The sequence below is a fragment of the Asterias rubens genome, chromosome 10, assembly GCF_902459465.1.
Source record: "Asterias rubens chromosome 10, eAstRub1.3, whole genome shotgun sequence".
NCBI classification, from domain to species: domain Eukaryota; kingdom Metazoa; phylum Echinodermata; class Asteroidea; order Forcipulatida; family Asteriidae; genus Asterias; species Asterias rubens.
The window spans coordinates 10,508,726-10,527,423 of record NC_047071.1 but is presented as its reverse complement, the minus strand read 5'-3'; the positions used below and the strand labels follow the sequence as shown (position 1 = coordinate 10,527,423).

Sequence of the window (18,698 nt, the reverse complement as noted above, 5' to 3'; positions counted from 1 at the left end):
AGTGTTGGTTCTGAAAAGAACCGGTGGTTGACAACTCAACGTTTCGATCAGTATGCTCTGATTGTCTTCGTCTCTTGAAGATGAACAGAGCATACTGATCAAAACGTTTATTGTCAGTCACTGGTTCTTTTTCGAACCAAAACTACTAAAACAAGTCAAAGATTTTTACATGAGTCTTACCACAAACCTCACCTTATTTTTATTGGTGCAAGTTTCATATGAGCAATTTGGTCATAGATTGGTAAATACTCCAATAAATAATGACCCTAAAAACTTACTCGGTGAGAGGTACTGCAGCTGTTGATAGTATAAACTGCTCGCACTTTGAGATATGATTCCCTTATGCCTCATGAAAGTTCTAGACTCTAGAGTGTTACACCTGACCCAATTTCATAGAGCTGCTTATTTATTTATAAGCAGAAACTTTTGCTTACACCTTTTGTTCTCAGCAAATTAATTAGCAAGATACCAGTCAGAAATGGTGCATGTGACTTGGGCCCAATTGCATAAAGGTTTTAAGCAGAAGAATCTACTCAGTGAGTTCCTTGGCAGAGCAACTAATTGGTGGGGTACACATCACAGCAATAGTAAATGTATTATATTTTGGCTGGTACCCATTTTTGTTAAGCAAGTTTTTGTGCTTGCATGCTTTATGAAATTAGGGTAATTGGTACATGTATTTTGGCCGGCAACCTTATTCTGGTTCGCATAATTTTGTTTTGCTTTGCTGCTTTTTGTGCTTAAGCAGCACAGTGAATTAGGGGCCAGGAGCCGACTTCACAAAGAGCTAAGATTGATCTTAGACTGCAAAATCAATCGTAGTTGCTACATGTAAGTAAAGATGAATCTTAGTGCCTTGGGAAATTGAGCCCAAGACCACTCTCTCGTCAATCCCCCCTTTCTCCCCCGCCCCCCTCCCCAAAACACCTTCCCCCCCCCCCATCTCAAACATTATTTCATCTATCCTGACCTGCGTGTCTGCATTCAGCACTTTAATCTTCTCACTGGAAATGGCGAGGTCCACCTCAGTGCTTGGCTGCTCCTCCCCCTCTGGTGCCTGCAAAGATATTTAAAAAACAAGGAGAGAGAACCATGTAAACTCAGACAATCAAGGCTACTCAAAATACCACAAACTACAGGATTACTTTTTCTAGTACCTTACCCTTGTCTTGATACATGTATGTGATGATTAACTTCTACCATTATAATCAACAGCTAAAAGAAAGAGGGAACTTTCTAGAAATTAAAAGTGATTCTCCAAACCATTTATACAAGAGATTTTTAGACCAATCAAAACTGAGGATCTAAAAACAAAGAGATTTTAGCCCAATCAAAACTGAGGATCTGTGAACAAGAGATTTTAGCCCAATTTTATATGTTTATTTATCGCTTATACAGTAAGCAGTGGTGAAATTTGTCAGAGATCTGCATGGAGTAAAAACTGTACATAGTCTCATTTAATGGGGGCATTAAAAACATATTTCCCAAGTGATAATAATTTACAAAAAGCAAGTTGACTTAAGAGAAAAGGGAGAAAACCAAGAGGGAGAAAAAAGTTTAAAAAAAAACTGAAAGCATTTCTCAATTGTCTGTATTTAAAAATAAAATGTTAAATGGTTTTTTTTTTTTTTTTTTGGCGGGGGGGCCAAACTTTATGATTTGAATTTTAATGAAAACCAAAATTGAAATTAGCATTTTCTGAAATCAGAAGTAACAACAAAAAAATGGTTTGGTGTAAATGGTCATTAGAGGTCTGTGTGACGTGGCGTGGCGGTGATGGTAAAGTGGTGATGTACAAAATTGTGACAAGGGAAGATGAGTTGTTAAAAACAATTACGGTGGTGCTTTTAGGACTGGTTATAGTGGGATTGTAGAAAATGGGACAACAATAGTGTCACACAACAGGAAACAAATCTGACGGTCTTGATGATAGAAAAAATCAAAAATTCCAATTATGATTTTAATTTTAGTTTTTTGATATTTTTGAAGTATGAAAAGTGTCTGGTACTTTGACTTGCTTAGTCAAAACTCACTGCTTTAATTTTAATTCCTCAGACTAAAGAGACAGTTGCTATGTCCCATCTTTCGGGGCAAGCTTTTGAGTATTTACGTAAGAGACGGTGAACCCCCTTACACAATTCTGAATGAATGTGTATGGCACCATGGTACCAGGGTTTGCTCATCTGGAGGTTGCTATACATGTGGCATAGCAATGGGAGACTTTCTGGGACGATAGAGGGCAGCAGACTTACCGGGTAAATCCATTGTTCTCAAAATTATGCGCATGTTCAGAACTACGTAAACAAAGGAAATTTACCCGGTAAGTCTGCTGCCACCTAGCAGTGGAAAGTCTCCCATTGTCTCTACACATGTAGTGTGATGATGAATTCAAATTTAAAGGCACTAGACACTATTGGTAATTGTCAAAGACTACAATAGTCTTCACAATTGGTGTATCTCAACATATGCATAAAATAACAAACCTGTGAAAATTTGAGCTCAATTGGTCGTCGAAGTTGCGTGATAATAATGAAAGAAAGTTGAAGTTGTGTGCATTCAGATGCTTGATTTCGAGACCTCAAATTCGAAATCTGAGGTCTCAAAATCAAATTCGTGGAAAATAACTTCTTTCTCGAAAACTACATCACTTCAGAGGGCGCCGTTTCTCACAATGCTTTATACTATCAACCTCTCCCCATTACTCATTATCAAGAAAGGTTTTATGGTAATAATTTTTTTCAGTAATTACCAATAGTGTCTACTGCCTTTAAGTGATAACTTGTGACTAAGCAAGTCATTGTATCAAGTTGTAATCAAATCCAACTCGAAAAGTTGCGACGGTTTGGTACAAGCCTCTATGGGGTCGCTATTGTTTTCAAAGGGTTAAACAATGCATGAGGGCAGTTACATGCACAATATTAAATATACATGCATTAGACTCCCAAAATGGCAAGACAATGGGTGACATTAGCGCATGGGGGTTAATAACACTAACTAATCCGCAGGTGGTTTACTACAAATGGGCATTAATTATTCTGAGGAACAAAGGAATCATTCAGCTCAATTGTAACTCAAAACAAAACATTCAAGCTTTAGACGTTCAACTTCAAGCAACATGCACAAACATTCGTGTTCAAACTGGGTTTACAGTGTGGTGGTCACCACAGCTTGATATTAATGTGGACAGTGAGGGGGCCGCATGAAGGCCCTTAAAGTTTATTTTCATATCATTTCTTCAGCATTCTTTTAAGGGAAGTGAAATAAGGGTGCTGTTTGGAAGAGGGCATTCATCGGAATCATCTGGCTAGCCAGCAAAACTTTCATTTAAGTAAGTGGCCATTAATTATTTCTGCATTACCCAAATAGTTCAACTGAGGATACAGATTGCTTTAAAATTTAGTTTCTTCGAAATGTTTTTTTTGTTATTTTTAAACATTTCTTTTTTTTATGAATCTCTGTATTTTAAACTCAATTCAGCTTGTAGCTGCGATGTTTGAATGTGTTTTAATAAACCAATAATAATATGAAAGACTGCTGACAACAAGGCTTCTTAGGAAAGCTCATACCAGCACTAGCTTTTTATTTAATTCTCAATTGTGGCATGGTGTTACCCCCCCCCCCCCCCTGGGGCCCCCTACTTCTTTCCCATTGTGTCGGAATCTTTCATGCAAGACTGAGCGATGTTAATTCTTGAAATAAGTGTTGGAGGTTCAAGAAAATTGCTAAAAATTATCTCAGAGAAGTTCTGTTTTGAACAGCAAAAGAGGCACCTCAGCAAAAGACGATCGAGTGAAGTAGCCGATTGCACTAGTTTCCAAGTATGGAAGTCAAACCTAATAGATTTAAAATATTGTTATCAAGTGCAAAATTTGGGCATCGGCAAATCGATGCTTTCATTACCATGTACGTGCTTTACAAACTTGAATTGTCACCGTTCTAAAGGAATGTATTTTTGTGCATGGCAAGTATTGCCGGCACATTTCCAGTATAATCCATTGAAGCTTCTATGTACGCCAAACACAGACGCCCTAAAGTGCAGAAGTTGCTGTGCGTGCCATGTGTCTTGATGCCTTCATTTACGTGTCGGTGCATTCAATTAGTTCGACTTTGCAATACAATCCAACCGTTGAAGCCATCAAGTAAGTCAAAAAGTACGGCTATCCGGTAACAAAAAATGTCACTCCAAAATCTCACCCAATGCTGCTAATAAAAAAAGGGCATAAGGAGCAACATGCACAGAATTACTTCCCCTAAATAACATACTTAGGGCGTCGCGCAACCCGCTTCAGTATATCTTTGCCTGTACATGTACATGCTCTCTCTTGCAAGTTACAAGAACTCTCTGCTTGGACAAAAGTTTCATCTACACTGCTGTCCTTCTTTGGAGCAGTCTTTCAGTCTCAAATTTGCAATTTATTATTATTATTATTTTTTTATACATAATGTTTGGATACACCAAGTGAAAAACTGGTCTATGACGCATACAATACCAAACGTGTCCAGTGCCTTAAAAAAGGATAACCATTTCATCCAGCATTACAGAGTTTGAACCTGGCGAGGAGGGCCCCTAAACAGAACACCTTACCCATCGCCCCTTCATACTCTAACACCCGGCTTGTCAAGCTACACCACAAACATCTGCACATACACGTACATGTAATGCAAATTCAAGACTAGCTTGTGATTGTGTTACTTATTAAATACATGCACATGCTTTAAAAATTCAGGCAGAGTTTGTAGTCTGGTCTCTCAGGCCAAAATGTGAGTCTCGGTTACACTTGGGTCGAGTTTCGAGTCATTTGTTAAAATCATTATGCAATTAATTAAACTGTGTGCGGTTTAAATGACATGATCAGTTAATTGAGAAGGATTTTTTGTTATTGTTCACCAAATTAAGAACTATAAATGACCCAAAAAAATGTTAGTGTTTTGTTTTGTGAACTGAGAAAGTGCTGAGCCCCTGTATGCAATATTAAAATTCATCATCCAAGTTATTTGGGTGTTTATTTAATTGATTCCCCCCCCCCTTTATTTTTCAAAGTTTTTTTGAGAACAAAGTTATTGACAAAACAAGACTGCTAATATTGCAGGCATGCTAAACCGGAGGCCGCAAGTTTAAGTCTCGCTTGAGCAATTTTTTTCCTAGTTCAACCCCAAATTATTAACAACTTAACCAGTCAGTTTTCCTTGCTCGTTTATTACTTGATGTTTGATAACAAATTACAAAACTTTTGAATTAAATCAGTTTTTGTTATCTTGAAATATTTATTTATTTTGAGTAACAAAGCCTGTTACTATGTTTAGTTGTTTGAAATTTCATTATTTATTATCTTTTCTGTACGCTACTATTTTAACTATTTTTTATTTATATTTATTTATATCTAAAAAATAGTTTCATTCAAATTCTTTACTTGAAACAGAGAAGAAGAATTGGAAAACAAACTTTAAAAAACGTTCCAAAATGCACAAGTCCAAAGATCATCCTTTTCTAAAATTCCTCACTGTTTCTGTTTTGATGACAAATTGCAGGTCAGCCCCTTCCTCGGTAGGAGTCAAGATCTGATGAAACAGCTATAAACCCAACAAAAAATGTGTTTGATTAGCTTCCCCATGTTGACCCCACAGTGCTCATTCCGGTGAGCCCCTGACAAGAGCTAATCGTATGTCACTCGCACACTCGTGGTGACATCATGCACCTCGCGGGCCAGCCCCAAGTGACCCGTCCCACAAGCAGGGCACTGGGGGCTGACCTGGCTGAGCCCATGGATGATGTAAAAGCTATTCGAACATACTGAGGGCAAACCGGGGTCGACCCAGGGAAGCTAATTCTGCACCCGTAAACAGAATAAACAGAAACACATTAAAGACTTCTTTGAATTTTCAGAGCCTGACATCACCAACAAAAAAAACCTCATTTTGCCACAGAGCAAGTTCCATTTCCTGATGGCAAATATCGGAATTCATCACTTATAGACTTTCTGTTTAAAACTGCAATTTCAGCTGCCTTCTGCAAACCGCAACTCCCACTACTACATGTACCTTTGTCGGCCGTTTTTCAAGCCATATGTCTTAAGGGTCTGTCAAATGTAAGGTAACTTCGAGTCAAACAACTGCACCGTATGCAAAGGAACACACTTCGACAGCGGGACAAGGTATTTTTTTAACAGTGTTTCACTCACCTCAAGAAAAATTGTGTGAAAAATAAAAAATGAAAGACTTTGATCCTTGAGAGAGCCTGGAACTGCAGTTGTTAATTGCTTTGTGTGACATGGCTCTTTAGGCTTGCGGCTTCAAATAGCTGACGCTTACAGAACTGGAGCACGTGGGGCCTTTTCAAAACCGAGGCTATTAAGGTTTAGGCTTTGGTTGGGCTTCATTATCCGTTTTGGAGCAGTGTGCATTGTGCACAGTGCTTCAGCATGAAGCGAAGCCAGTGTTGTGGTTTAAGATGTTTATAAAACCAATGTGACGTTTCTGTATTTGCACAACATGGAACCACAGACACGCTAGCGTCACACTACAAAAGCACAATTTGTACTCCCTTAAAGTGCATGATTGTTAACACGACTCGTACAACAAATGTGACACACTCGTAGAAATTATAATGAAGCAGTATAAGTACAGCACACAACACAAAACCATTAAAAAATCATTCACATCAAATTAATAAAACAACATATGGAATGTCACGGTGGAACATTAAAATGAGACGACATGAGAGATGAAAGGAAAGCAGTCAGGTGACACAATGGGAATACGTTTCTGAAGCACTTCCTGTTAAAAGTGGACAATTGTTTAGGGGAATATTTCCACATGCTTCACAGCGGACTACATGGTGAGACGAGGCACAAAATGATAGGCAAGGTTAGCAAAGAGAAGATGGCTTCAGGAAAGATGTACATTTAACCAATTCCAATAGACCCCTTGCAATGGCCGCCATCTTTAAAGAAACATGCATGCGTGAGTTGAGTGCACAGTGAGTACACACATGCACTTTTCAATTTTACATCAAAGATGGCGGTCAATGGCGTCATGTGCCATCCTATGTATATATGGATCAGAAATTAAAAACAAACTCACAAATTCACAATTTTTTTTCAGTGACACTTCACAACTATGTAACTAAAAGGAGAAAACTAGCTGTGATGAGTTGCCAGTCTGATGAAGCCACCTATTGTAGCAGTGAAATGTCACTGAAAAATTTGTGAGTTTGTTTTCCAGTTTTTCATCCATATATTAAATTGGGTAAACGAAACATCTTTACTGAAGTTTTACTGGACATTCCTAAATGAATCTATTCATGAATTTGAGAGATGATGGACATTCAAAAAAAAACTTTCAGCGAGTGAAAAAATGTTTCTGAAAGACAAATTTGTTTGCTGAAGTCTTCACAATAGTTGTCAGAATTGTTGACTAAATTCAACACAGTATTCTTTTAAATGGATCGATCCAGGACTATACCTTCATGGAGATTTTCAGCTAATTTAAGCTGTTTAAAGGAGCAACCCACCAAGTTCATCATTTATGTTTGACCACCCGTTTTTTTTTTTGGTGTATTTTTTAACCAAAATATGGTTTCGACTTCCTTTCGAACATTTTGAAAACAAAATAAAAAAGTGAGCCACAATAATGAAAAACCACCATCACCATCACCACCACATTGACACAAGATTAAAAAAATCAAGAAAGAAAAAACCACCAATTAGCAAAATAAAATCTCTCCGTAGAGAACGACTGAAAAGAAAAAATTAAAGAGAAAAAAAAACTACAACAAGTGTTGAGAATACACTGAAATATATCCAGAGAGTGAAAAAACACGCCACCTTGTTCCATCTCCTCCGAATACGTGTCTATTTTGCCGGAATGCAGAGAAGAGAAAGATTAATCAATGTTAGGAGAGAGGGAAAAGGTCGAGGGAAAGATACTAGCCCCCAAAACCCCAGGCTAATCATGCCACCTACTACACGTACTACACAGCAACTAATAAACCCCACACTCCCTCCACCTACTAAACAGCTAGAAATAACAAACAGTGGGTGTCTGACACCACTTTAACTTGCATCTGCAGAGAGGTTTGTAAAACCATTCTGCAGAGAAGTTTGTAATACCATTCTGCAGAGAGGTCTGTAAAACCATTCTGCAGAAAGGTTTGTAATACCATTCTGCAGAGAGGTCTGTAAAACCTTTCTGCAGAGAGGTCTGTAATACCATTCTGCAGAGAGGTTTGTAATACCATTCTGCAGGGTAGAGAGGTCTGTAAAACCTTTCTGCAGAGAGGTCTGTAAAACCATTCTGCATAGGTCTTTAAAAGCCATTTTGCAGAGAGGTATGAGAAAGCCAGTCTGGAAAAGGGTCACTGAAACCATTCTGCAGAGTGGTCTGTAAAACCATTCTGGTGAGAGGTCAGTAAAAAAACTTGCAAAGAGGTCCGTAAAACCATTCTGTAAAGAGGGTACAACCATTCAGCAGAGAGGTCTGTAAAACCATTCTGCAGATATATTTGTGAAAACCACCCTGCAAAAGGTTAGTAAAGCCACCCTGCAAAAGGTTAGTAAAACCATTCTGCAGAGAGGAGTGTGAAAACCATTCTGCAGAAGTCTGTGAAAGCCATTTTGCAGAGAGGTCTGTAAAACCATTCTGCAAAAAGTCTTTTTAAAAAACCTGCATAAAAGACTGTTAAACTGCAAAGCTGAATAATTTGAGGGATCTTTAAATGCTGTTTTGTCAATTTGGAAAATGCTTCATCAGATAGCAACATCTTTTCCAGAGGATAGGCCTTTGTACAAGCTTTATCATCAGCAAGCTTTCCGATTTCAATAAATCAACTACTATTTCATGCTGAATTTCCCCCATATTTTATCTGTAATAATTTAATAACATGAAATAGTAGTCCAGAACACTATTCAGCAGAAATCAATGATTCCATCACCATAGTCTTTTGATGGCTTCTGGCCTTGTTTAGTATTTTTGTGCATCATGTCACGCTGGACCACTTAAATATTCTAGTCTTTGCGAGCATCTGATAATTTCTGACCATGAAATTTAATGGCATTGCTACATCCACAACCATCGACAATCGAGATAGAAGTCTCTTGGCCTCGCTCTTTCATTCCTGACACATTAATGTAAGGGATAAACACATTCCATTCTCACGCACAAGAGACAAATTACAGGGCTTTTGTTTTTCCAAGAGTCAGTTTTGGACGAATATAGTTATTAAAAACTGACAGTAAGTGCTTGGCGTGACAGATTGAGAACAGAAATTAACAGCTGCTTACGAAACGACTCGTAAATATTTTAAGAGATAAAGAATTTGCATCAGGGGATAAAAGAATGTTAGTTTCATGTGTTTTATCTGTACACCAACGTGTGTTAAGCACTACCTACCCATTACTTTCAGCGAGTCTTGTGGGGGCGGGGGGGGGGGGGGGGGATTATCACTGCCTCCAGCTATACCAGGCTAGCACCGTGGACTTGTGGTTAGAAATCTGCTCTTGAATGGTAAAAGGAGTTGGCTTAAATCTTACCCAGTAACATACACATTGTTTGTTTTTTCATCGTATAAGGGGAAGTACTGAGTATACAGTGCTTAACACAAATCAGTGTATGAGTAAAGCCACACACAGAAAACACTACATATGAAGTGTGGACCTGAGAACGAAAGATGTCCACATAATGTAAGGACTTGAAACAGTGTGTGGACTTACACACGTTCACAAGGTGTTACTTACAGGTGTTGAAGAATATGAGACTGTTACAATTCGCAAGTGGTTTTTTGCAAATTTTTACTCAACATTTGAAAGATGCTACATGTACACATGTATGTCAGATTTTTGGCCCCAAACATTCAAAAATAGATTTTGTTTGAGTGAATGGTATTTCAAAGAGTATATCACCCGCTCTAAAAAAAAAATTAAACTTTTACTTTTAATGGTCAGGAACCATGACAAAAATTTAAAACGTTTCTTATAAAACACATAAGAATTGGTCACGTGATATATTGTCGATAATTTTGAGCACTTTATTTCACTGCTACTAATAATTGGCGGACTTTTTCGAGCAATGTCTCAAATGAAAGCTTGTGCCTTTCTCGACCCCCATCAAAATACCCATTGAATTTTAAATCAAAATTTTGGGGTCAAATCAGCCCAAAATCTGAGAAAGCATCTTTAAAGGGAGTGTACACCTTTGGTAATTACACCAAAAAATTGATGACTATAAAAACTAACTTTAAGTGAAGAGCACCGGGGAGCTGCTGATATTACAAAACATTGTTAAAAAAGACACCCTAAAAACAAGTTGACACAAACTTATACAGATTGAATGGCAAACAGACACACAGACAGACAGACAGACAGACCAACAAACTGGCCATGACAGAGTGGTATAAGATATTGACCTTGATTCTGTTGACGGCCTCCTGTGCCTGCTGCATGCGTACTTTCTTGGTAGGCTGCTTGGTGGTGACCAGCTGCGTGGAACCCAGGTACGCAGCCGGGTAAATGATGCCTTTGCTGAGGGCTGTCTCATCATGAGGGCCACGAGCTACAACAAGAAAATATAAACGAAAAAAATACTCATAAGTCAAGAGAATTTGTACAGGTAATTATTACAGCTTGTATTATTGTTATATATATCTGGTAATAAAACCAAAGATGCTTCAAAGGTGACTTTAATCACTGTAGCTCGCAAGCCGGCCTACGGAAACCTACAAACAAATGTGCTTGTTGATAAGTCAAGTGTACTGGGTTCTTCGATGTGCACTATCAGTCCTAGCACATGAGACTTACAGCATAAAGTCCCATCTGAAAAATAAGGCAATTATAGTTTTAAGTGTCTTGCTCATCAAGAACGCAAGTGACCTGACCAGGACTTGAAACCCACACTCTGCTGATCAGAAACACCAGAGCTTGAGTCCAGTGCTCTTAATTGCTTGGCCACGACAAGCCACGAGTCGCAGAGGCGATCAAAACAATGAGACAAATGAGAACAACAAATCTAGAATCTTGTTTGGGGTGTCCGGCTGGAAGCAAGGTGAAGAGGGAAATACAAAATGTTAATATGAAGATATGAAAGAAAAGCTAAAAGGGTGATGCTATGCAATGGTTAGTATTAGTACACCAGGAATGAAGAATGCCAGTTGTAGTTGCAGCAGTGTTCTAATGTGCGTTGAATGATTTAACAGTGAGTTTGACTGTAACAGGCTAGAGGGCATTTGACATTTTCAGAGACCATTTTGCTTGACACTTGTCTGTACTTTCGCGTTGTCACCTCATCTCAGTGTGTCTTTATGTCATGATTTAATCATCCCGTATGCAAAAAGTTAAGTGTCCATCAGAAAGTTTGATCAATCAAGCATACACAGACACTCCCAAAGGAAAATTAATACAAAATTTATGTGGGGTGGGAAAAACATAACAAACGTAAAACAACAAGAGAAATGTCAAGTGACTTCAATAGCAGAAACAAAATTTGGACAACCCTGAAATACGCTACATGTTGTATTATTCTAACCGAAAAACATCGGTATTCTGGCACGGTCACTGACTTGAAGAGACACTATCTAGAGTTTCTTCAATTGCAAATCGAGGATGAAACATGAAGAAAACCGTCCTCTTAAAGGAAAGTTGAGGCAAAGGCAAGATTGACTGCTCTACTAGAAAGAGTGACGGAGGAGGGTTTACTCGAGATCATCGGAAAGCAACCTCAAAGGAACGCAAGTCCCCTCTGGGAACGACGCAGCTTCAAATCTCCACTCTTGTTACAGCCGACTCAGTGTAATTCTGCAGTTTAAAGATGGAAAGTTACTGTTTTTTGTTCTCCGGGACAAACTGCTTTGACAGTCATGCAAAGTTGTTGATATAGTCCGTTAGATTTTTCCCCAGTAAATCCGTTATATTTTTTTGATTGGTTTAAAAACCCGGCAGCACAGCTAGCGCAGATAACAGGATGATAAGGTAACGAGAAGAAATGTTTAGTTTTAGATGTTGGGGGGGGGGGGGGGAATAGCCACGCAATCAGGTAGGGACTGAAAACCCAGTCGACATGAAAGGCTTTTGGGCCTTGGTGGGATTGGAATAGGGGTCAAGTTTGCATCTTTTGAGAAAATCTGAAGGCAATCAAAGAAAAAATCCAGACAAATCTCATCTCAGGATCTGAATTACATGTACATAGTCCGTAAATCATCCTGATTGAAACATCACACCAACTTGTCGTAGAGAAGACAATAAAAAGGGACTTTCACTTTGTTTTCCCGCAAAAACTTCACAACTACTGGAGCTGAAACTTCTACAGTTAAGTTTTATTACATACATCTTCGTTCACATTGAGTAGGGATTCATGTCATGGCCAAAAATTTGATCTATAGAAGGTATCAAAACCCTTTAATGTCTACAGGGAAGCAAAAGAAGCACTTCATCGGGTCCCGGCAGTCGAACACGAGCGAGACTCACACAGTCTCTTGTAATCCATGGGCATTATACAAAACTATCGTCTGCCAGTCCTTGACCTACATTAAGCTGTCACTTCTCTCTGTCCCAACTGAGTGTCTCATACATTTTGATGGTGCTTTTCAAATTCAGACATTAGACACCTCTTTAAAGACGTTCGGTTCAGAAATTTTGCTCCCTGTAATGTTGAGTACGAACACCACATTGTGTAATATTTGAATGATATCGACAGCATCAAAATGGCTAACCTTCAAAACAGACCTCTTCTTCAGTCGCTAAATTATTGTGACCCAAACGTTTCAAGAAAAATCAATCTAAGTAAAACAATAATTGAACAACAAATTTTGTTCAAAATGAAAGAAAGGCAAAGGCTGCATGCTCTTTAACGTTGAGTGCTTTACTGCATGTACTGGGATGCTTCCACACTCTAACAAAACACCACCACCATCTACATGTATGGGAACTCAACACCCACACCATTTGACTCTGATCACTTTGACACCCCCTGACCCCAACGTTTACCAGTGCACGCCTAGATCCAACAGAATCAACCAAACCACGCCAGGGATCCTTAAGAGTTGGGGATGTTTAACTTTAACATCCAAAATGCAAAATTCCCGTCAACTCGCCTTTACAAAGGAACACAGAGCGTGAAACCTGACCCGACTTTGGATGAGTCCGGCTTCAATGCAAATCGCTAAACATGATCATGAGCCGTGTATTAACATGCATGATACACTGGTGTCACTCTACACACAAACAAGAGACACGTCCCCTAAAGGTGCTGTACACAGTCACACGATTTTGAAAATGGCTTTGAGCGATGGGGGGGGGGGGGGGGTGACAAAATTACAAAACTAAGGAGAAAAAAACCTTCAGTCGTATTACTCGTCGTGTTGCCAATCAATTCATGCCAACTAAAATTACGGACTTTTGTGTGTGCCCCCGCCCCCCTAAAGATAGTTTCAGGTGTAAGATTGAATTTACATAATATTTGTGCCTTGGATAAAAAGTAGGAAAATTTGATCAAGCACAAGGGGCTGACCTACATTGTACATGTACCTGCGGATAGGCTCTAGTATCCTTTTCTGGCTTTATTAACGGCAGTTTTTCAGACTTCTCTAAGGGATCAAAACTATCGAAAACAGACTTATGCAGGAAGAACATCACGCCTGCATGAAAAATTTTAATATTGAAAAATTTGGAAACACTTGAAGATGATATCATCATGAACATGCTGTATGGATGCACATGCAAGGTGTGAGCATTCACATCTCATTGTGCATTGTGGTCATTTACAACAAAAATCTTTACAATTTTTTTTATTTTTATTATAAAAGTTTGATATTTAAAAAATTTACCCACAGCCAGAGTCTGATGTGGTTTTCTACTTGATATTCCACAAAAAAAACTTTAAAAACAATTGTTTATCAAATTGAGCTCCTACCTCCCCATATCTAGTTCTAACCTATTTCTTTAGCACAAATTAGTCCTCCACTCTAACATCTCATATTTGCAAAATAAATATAAGAAACTTCAATAAAAAACCTACAACCTTGCCTGAAAGAGAGAGGCCGGGCTAAACCAATCGGCCGAGGTATAAAGTTACATGCACCTCTAATTGAATCATTTTAATATCGAATTGTACTGGATCAGCTAGAAATCTAAACTGTTTTCCCTCCGATCCATTGGTACATGTACTGGAAATTCTACATCCAATCATTCTATATTCAAGAAAATGATATTTCCGTAGTTTTAAGTTTCAGAATTTAAGGTTTGTGATACACCAGTGCTGGGCAGCGAGAGACATTGAACACCGGGCCTTTTTAAAAAAGGATTGATATTTAAAAAGCTAAACTTTGTACAAAGTTACCTCGTTCTCAAATTACCAATAGATCATTCTTATTTAAAGAAGATGGCTATTGATAGCTTATCAATATTTACATTACACTATAAATCAATATCAATATCAACAATAAATTTTTGAAATAAGATTTGTGATACCCCATCGATGATGAATTTCAGATTAAAGATTTGTGACTGGGCAGAGGGACTCAGTCCCTCTGCTCAGTCACAAATCTTAATTCTCAGACACTTCACAGCTAGGAGTTTTGAAAATTCACATTTTCCTCATAGAACTGCCCCTTACCACAGAAACATTCATGTGCCCCGACACGAACGAAATTCAAGGGCATGGATGGTCCATCAGAATTCTTGGTGAATTCTCCCTCCACAACAGTAAGCAACACTTCCGGAAGATTAAGTCAGAGATACAACACCTTGTTAGAGGATACAAGGTGAGGTGGCGCACCAGGCCAGAAAACACTGGGGCAAGCACCCTTCTTGGATTACCTCACTGTGTGTTAACACTATACAGTTAGGAAATAAACAACGGTGAATTTTTGTTTTAAGTATAAAAGGCCCTGCAGGTGTCTAATTAGAATTCAGGAGCTCAGTCCGGATTGTTAATTTATCCTTAAGCTACGGTCACGCCACACACATGTAGCTTTCCTTAAAGGCACTGGACACTATTGGTAGTTACTCAAAATAATTGTTATCATAAATAATAACTTGGTAACAAGCGATGGCGTGAGCTTTTGAGAGAATAAAACATTGTGAAACACGGCTCCCTCTGAAGTACATGTAACATAGTTTTTGAGAAAGAGGTAATTTCTCACTCAAATATTGGAAGACTTCAAGCCTGAAGCCTAGCCTTTTATTATGCATCTAAAAGCACACAAAATTGTTGTAACAACTGAAGTCAGATGGTTTTTTTTATGGGTTTTCAGACAGTTTTTCCCAGAATATGACAACATTTCAGAGGGAACTATTTCACAGAAAAAAAAAAAAATCTGTTATGAACTTTATAACCAGTATAGTTTTAACCCTTACCAATTCTGTATCAAACCTTAAAGATGAATTAGTTTCTTCCAGACAGATTTCTCATCACTTCGTTCCAACCTACTTTTTTTCGAGAGTCAACAGACAGATTGTTGACGTTTCTTACAGTGGGTCATGCATACATGCAGGAGATTGAGAGTGCATTGACAATGCGTGGGTGCACCCATTCAATTCTGTTCAATGCGCAGAGTCTTGGGTTCTGCATGGCGACTCAATCGCTCATTTCTTTCTGCCCCAGTACCAGTTTTCAAAGAAATGCATATAGACAACGTATAAAGTGAAAAACGATATATGCGGATGAAAGCTTCATACTTAATGGTCTTCTCAATGAAGTTTCTTCTTCGTTTTTTTGTGGCTTTTGTGGATTTTGGCAAGCTGAATAAAGAGCGTGGTTTTGTTTCCTCAACGTTTCTTAATTGTTCTGCAATCACGCATAAAATTCCAATCAGGTCTCCATCTAGAAGGTGTCCATGCGTCTTAGGGTGAATCAATGGAAACGTTAGCGCCTTGACACGAGACTATCACACCATCCTCCGCATTGAGAAGAAATGCTTTCATCTTTAAGACGACATGTACATGAAAAGGGTTTGTGAGACCCGAGAGCCATCAATATATTGACATCTCTCTCTCTCTCTCTCTCTCTCTCTCTCTTAGTCATGAATTTTTATGGCTTTGGATTAAATGCAGAAATTAACATACTCCCACATGAGAAGGAAGTAACTTGGAAATTCAGAAGCTCTGTTTGAGGTTACTCCGTCCTGGCTCAAGGGGGTAGCAAAATCAATGCGAGGGGTCACTGTTTTTAATTGTGTTGAATGCAAACATAGAATTTAGAGTAAACCGTTTTACTTTCAGATAGTGTTTGACTGAGAAAAAAAATCTGTATTTTGGGGGATAAATGTTCCTCAAACATTCTGTACAAAACATTGTTAATAATACTACATGTACTAGTGTTCTTATATATGTAGGGGCGTAGAGCTATGTTTTTGAGGATGAGACCTATTCCTTTATGCAATGGTTTGCAAAGTGCTGTGGCGCAATGCTGCCGATCAGACCAGGATCACCGGGGCAGGACCCTTCTCTTTACGAAAAGTGTACTGGTTTTAGGACCAACTGCTTTACGTCCCATCTGAATGATGCAGCAATAATGGTCACAAGTGTCTTCCTTATAGTGTCATGACCGCGACTCGAACCCACACTCTGCTAATCAGAAACACCAGAGCTCGAGTTTGGCGTTCTTATCCGCTCGGCCACGACACGCCAAGTGTTAGCAATGAACCTGTGTTGAGAGTAACAGTCAAGGAAAACTTAATCAAGACTAAGGGGTGTCACATTGAACACTGCACATGTCCGCCGACCACAGGGCAGTTGCCAAAAGAGTTGGAAAGCTTCAATCAGGAAAACTGCATGCATGACATTTTGAATCTGAACAACAACATCAAAAACTCCTAAAGGCAGATGCGTACATTTGCTAAATGACTTTTGTGCCATTTGTTTCAACAACCCTGGGTAAAAAAAAGGTTGCTTACACGTACAATCTCAACCTCATTTGGAAACAGTATCCTCAGACCTAGATAAATGAATCAGACCTTATATTTCTCAAAATCTGAAGATATAATAAAACAAACTTTTTGTTACCACAGGTAGTCCCAAAGAGATCAAATAAAAGTCTAAAATTTCTCATCTTTGTGAAGGACGGTCGGAACAGGCAGATGGGTTTGTATGTTCTCAATAAATAGTCTTGATGGCGCGAGCTACATTGTACCGGTCTCCACTTGCAACCCATACAAAGCAACACCTGCCTGTACGTCTCAACTTCTCTACCTTTTATTCCCGTCGAGTCTTCTCCAGAACAACAAAATATTAGCTCTGTCTTCAGGCCAGGCAATGCAAAAGGAAACAAACAGTCAGATAGAGAGGGGGGGGGAGTAATCAAGAATGAACAGGAGATCTCACATCTCCTTCCCATCCATCCGGGCTATCTACCCCTAAAGTCACAACGATGACATAACGATAGAATGAATGCCGAGATGACGAAGACCTGTAACGAGAGAAGTTTGTCCTGGCAGTGTATGAAGGTACCAAAAGACCTTGAGTATTTCATAACCATAGGCCGAGATTATATCACATCCGGGGGATATTTCTACTCCAGGAAATTATTTCTGCTCAGAGGCCAACCCCCCCCCCCCTTCCAATAATTCAAAACATATCCGAGCTTCGATAACAAAAACAATGTCTCAAACATTTGTCATGTACTGCGACCGTTGCCATGTTCTCAGTAACCCTGTTAATTACTCAAAATAATTATTAGCATAAAACCTTTATTGGTAACAAGTAATGGGAAGCTGTTGATAGTATAAAACATTCTTAGAAACGGCTCCCTCTGAAGTGACGTAGTTTTCGCGAAAGAAGTAATTTTTCACTAACTTGATTTAGAGACCTCAGATTTAGAATTTAAGGTCTCGAAATCAAGCATCTGAAAGCACACAACTCTGGTGACAAGGGTATTTTGTTCTATCATTATTATCTTGCAACTTCGTCGACTGATTGAGCTTAAATTTTCACAGGTTTGTTATTTTATGCATATGTTGAGGAACACCAAGTGAGAAGACTGGTCTTTGGCAGTTATCAATAGTGTCCAGTGTCTTTAACCCTGAGAAGACTGATGATCACTCCTTTTTCAAAAAGAAATCCAGTCCATGTGAATCGGCCCAACTGTAACTCCTGATGATGTTACCCCTTCCTACTTATTCATTTAGAAAAAGAAAATTTAACAACAATGAAGAGCCTGCTTCATGTGAGTTCCTCTGAACTGAATTTAAAATTTGAGTTCTACCCACAGATCTGACGATAAGAATGAGATGATTTGAATCTGGGAGACGTTAAACAGTTTTGTACAAGTTGATCCGATAAAAGTGAAGATGTTTAAAGCCACCTGGATGTACACATGTTGTAGGTCACAAAAAAGACAAAAGCGTCAACTTGTGTATAAAAAATAGAAAATAACACAACCATGGAGAACTAACTAAAATGCATGAAAACAGGCTTGTTTTGACCATTGTTTTCTTCTGCAGGGTTTCCGATAATAATCAGCGTTTTTAAAAGTAGAACAGAAAGATGTGGATTAAAGTCGGCAGATATGAGCAATTATTATCGTATTAAATGTGACGCTGCACACAGACACTGAGGCACTTCCTGGAAACACTGAAAATCAAAACATCACAACAATCCAAACATCAGCCATGATTTCAATGTGATGCGATGGCATCTTCAAACATTCAATATTATGTTGAGGAATACATGCCCTCTAGGCCCACTCGAAATCTCCTTGCCTCATCTATCTGATGA

General features: G+C 38.7%; 1 protein-coding gene across 3 annotated transcripts in view; it reads right to left on the bottom strand.

Annotated features, from left to right (window-relative positions):
• Positions 1 to 18,698, bottom strand: part of LOC117295245 (amyloid-beta A4 precursor protein-binding family A member 1-like) — a 51,280-nt gene that overhangs the window by 13,727 nt on the left and 18,855 nt on the right. For 2 of the 3 annotated variants that reach the window (XM_033777780.1, XM_033777782.1), the window contains exons 2-4: positions 10,400 to 10,545; positions 7,824 to 7,850; positions 971 to 1,057 (exon numbers count right to left, since the gene is read on the bottom strand). In XM_033777780.1, coding sequence (XP_033633671.1) covers positions 971 to 1,057; positions 7,824 to 7,850; positions 10,400 to 10,545 — 260 coding nt within the window. The remainder of the gene's footprint in view (positions 1 to 970; positions 1,058 to 7,823; positions 7,851 to 10,399; positions 10,546 to 18,698) is intronic. The other variant, XM_033777781.1, reaches the window with a different exon arrangement.